The sequence below is a fragment of the Schistocerca piceifrons genome, chromosome X, assembly GCF_021461385.2.
Source record: "Schistocerca piceifrons isolate TAMUIC-IGC-003096 chromosome X, iqSchPice1.1, whole genome shotgun sequence".
Classification (NCBI taxonomy): Eukaryota; Metazoa; Arthropoda; class Insecta; order Orthoptera; family Acrididae; genus Schistocerca; species Schistocerca piceifrons.
The window spans coordinates 708,190,067-708,193,137 of NC_060149.1; the positions used below are offsets into that span (position 1 = coordinate 708,190,067).

Below are 3,071 nucleotides of genomic sequence, written 5' to 3' on the forward strand. Positions count from 1 at the left end.
AATTTTGTTTGGCTAGTCTCAAAGCTGTTAATATGTGCTTGTATGTAAACTGTCATGTTGACAGTTACATTCAGCATGACGATATAGATGTAAACATAACTCCAAGCACTGAGAATAAGCACACTGTGCCAAAAATCTATGTAGATCTGGGAAATAGAAACAAAAATTGCCACTGGTTGGTGACATCCTCTACAGATTTATACAAAACAGTTGCTGGGCACTAGCTCTAAAGTGGACTCAAACCTGATTGAATAAATCAAGCTACTTTTTATAAGCCTTGTGAATTTACTCAATTGTCCGAATGTGTGTGAAATCTTATGGGGCTTCACTGCTAAGGTCATCACTCCCTAAGCTTACACACTACTTATCCTAAATTATCCTGAGGACAAATACACACACCCATGCGCGAGGGAAGACTCGAACCTCCGCCGGGGACAGCCACACAGTCCATGACTGCAGCGCCTTAGACCGTGCTAATCTTGTGTGGCTTGAACTTTCAGTTAACGTAAATAAACATTTTTCAGTGGTTATGAACATATAATGTATTCAACTGAAAACAAAATATATTTACAATTTAATGATAATTTGGTTTGAACAATAATATTTATGACAACTATTTAATGTTGAACAAAATAATAAACAACACAGTAAATAACCAAGACACTGATCATAACACAAAAATTAAAAAAAAGTACTAGACAAATCGAACCTTCCTAGCTTTTGCTTGTGCAAACTCTTTCACATGATCTGTGTAATGTAAGTCCTCCACAAGCTCATTTTCAATTGATATTGTTGCAAGATCATTCAAATGAATTTTGTTCATCATTGATCGGAGGTATGTCTTTATCAATTTGAGTTTTGAGAAACTCCTCTTTCCACTCGCAACTGTCACTGAGAGTGTTAGGGGAATTCTCAGAGCAATGTTAACATTCGGCCAAAAATTATATCTTCCCATAAACTTCAGAATCTCTTTTGGACCTATTCCAGGTTTCAACAATGTTGAAAGCACTTTTAGTTCATCTCTCAACTCCAGTGCATCAATGTCGCTTGACTCATGATCTCGCAAAATCGATGTAAGGTTTCTACACTTTGTGTCCAGGCTGTCAGGAGGTGTATTCTTCAGCTCATCAATGTCGTAGAGAAAATCAAAATAATCAAAATGAGCTTTCAGTTGACTGAATCTCTCATCCAAAGATGTGATTACTGTATCTAAAAGATAATAGCATAATTCAATCTTATTTCGTTTTGTTGCGTCATCTATTGTCTCATCCCTTCCTTCATAGGTAAAGTGTATTGGCTTCTTACTTCATCACCGAGAAACACTTATCTATGGTAATGTCAGATCTTCTAGCTGTAATTCTTTAGCCAAATCCTTGGAATCCATCAAGAAAGTCACATACTTTTCTTCTGTTCTGCAGGTCTCATTTTATGCTTTCGTATTTCAAGCATTTCCATGGTCTCAGAAACATTTATGTCAGTGGTCTGGATGGTCTCTCCGACTGCACTGATGTGAAGCACAATGTCATATCAAATTACCAGAGAAGTGAGAAAGGTGTAATTTTTTACTTGATTCACAAGTGACGTTATTTCGTGAGCGGTCATACCATTGAATTTTTCTGATATCTGAACCAGTGCATCAAAAACATCTCCAATTTGAAACCTCAGCAATGGTACTTTCTCACCTAGTATCGTTCAGTGGCTTCAGTGACAGGTTAGGCAGATACTTCTTCAAGACATCCCAATGTCGAACGGAGGATGAGAAGAAGACATACAAGCTTTTCACTGTTGAAAACATGGAAACAGCATATTTAGAAGACTAGCGGCATCATTTACATCAGGATTCAATGAGTGAATCCTACATGGTACATAAAATGATCTCTTGTTCATATCTGAAATTCATTTCTGGAGATCAAACTTCTTTCTTGCCCTCTCATATTACACAATAGGATTTTCTTATCTTCCAAGAACTTGAGTACGACTTGCATCAAAGTGGAGCATAAAGAATCAGGCACTGGAAGAAATCCCAGTAAATGCTCCCAAATTTGGAGATCATATACCCCGTGGAGTCTTGTCTCCTGGACGAAACGTACCACAACTGCCATCTGCTCAACTTTTGAAATATCTTGTGTGCAGTCCAGAATTACACTGTAATACTTTGCAAATTTCATCATTAATAGAACGTTGTTGGTTATAGATGATCTAATAAGATGAATTATTTGATTCTTTGTTTCTTTTCCAAGATAATGATGACCCTTGTTCTCATCTTGCTTTGTTCTGTGCAGGTGCTCCATCATCACAGTGTCGAACTTTCTGAATAATTCAACAAGTTTCAAGAAGTTTCTGTTGTCAGGCTGAACGAGTGTATCTGTACTTCCTCTCATAGGCAGACAGTGCTGACCCAGGAAATGAATTACTGCTATTAAGTGCTCAAGAATATTTTTCCAATGTTCGCTTTCAGTGTTCAGAAGCCTTTGATGATGGGCTTCGACAGTCCCTCGGAAAACACGATCCACTTTTTATGTGAATTCAAATGCTCGGTAGACTTCCTTTGACTTTCGGGATATGGTGTAAGGTGCCACCAGTAGCATATACCGTTCTTTGCAATTTTTACTGTAGATGACGAAATAAGCTTGCAACAAAAAAGCTTGCTCTTTGAGTACACCAACCAATGTCTATCTGCTTCTTCTAAATTCTTCAAAGAATAGCTGTAGTGCACAGGGCTGAAACTCCAGTTGTCCGCGTTTTTAGGACATTCTTCAGTTTCCCTAATGTGCTTGGGGGACCTCACATGACCAAAGTCGTTCGAATGCAGTCGGTAATAATTTCCAGCCATCTTCCGGGATATGAGTCAATTGTGTCTTTCAGTTTAGGCTCGCCTTAAATCCCTTTTCCTGTGGTGAGTACCTTGGCTGATGTTCATCTGGTATTTTCTGAATCGGGTTGCCTAATTTCTGTTCTGCCTAATGTTTCAATCGTGAAGCTTTCATCACAAAGCAGATCTTGAGATCAGACAAGGTCTGTTGAACATGTTGTGGATGGCCCACCGTCAGCATTGCTACTGTATGCAGTGG

At 38.5% G+C, this 3,071-nt stretch overlaps 1 protein-coding gene across 1 annotated transcript; it reads right to left on the reverse strand.

Annotated features, from left to right (window-relative positions):
* Positions 1 to 520: 520 nt before the first annotated feature.
* Positions 521 to 2,833, reverse strand: LOC124722638. The gene is made up of 6 exons (XM_047247785.1): positions 2,593 to 2,833; positions 1,916 to 2,512; positions 1,683 to 1,782; positions 1,401 to 1,504; positions 710 to 1,275; positions 521 to 550 (listed from the first exon to the last, which is right to left on the reverse strand). The coding sequence occupies exons 1-6, from the start codon at positions 2,831 to 2,833 to the stop codon at positions 521 to 523; spliced, it is 1,638 nt and encodes a 545-aa protein (XP_047103741.1).
* Between the last annotated feature and the right edge of the window lie 238 nt (positions 2,834 to 3,071).

What these genes read in the sequence shown, in the direction of transcription:
- LOC124722638 (XM_047247785.1), bottom strand. Translation starts at nt 2,833, where the DNA reads ATGGCTGGAAATTATTACCGACTGCATTCGAACGACTTTGGTCATGTG. An exon ending in AGTAAAAATTGCAAAGAACG is followed by an intron (nt 2,513 to 2,592) that starts GTATATGCTACT and finishes TCACATAAAAAG; the next exon opens with TGGATCGTGTTTTCCGAGGG. An exon ending in TATGAGAGGGCAAGAAAGAA is followed by an intron (nt 1,783 to 1,915) that starts GTTTGATCTCCA and finishes TGTTTTCAACAG; the next exon opens with TGAAAAGCTTGTATGTCTTC.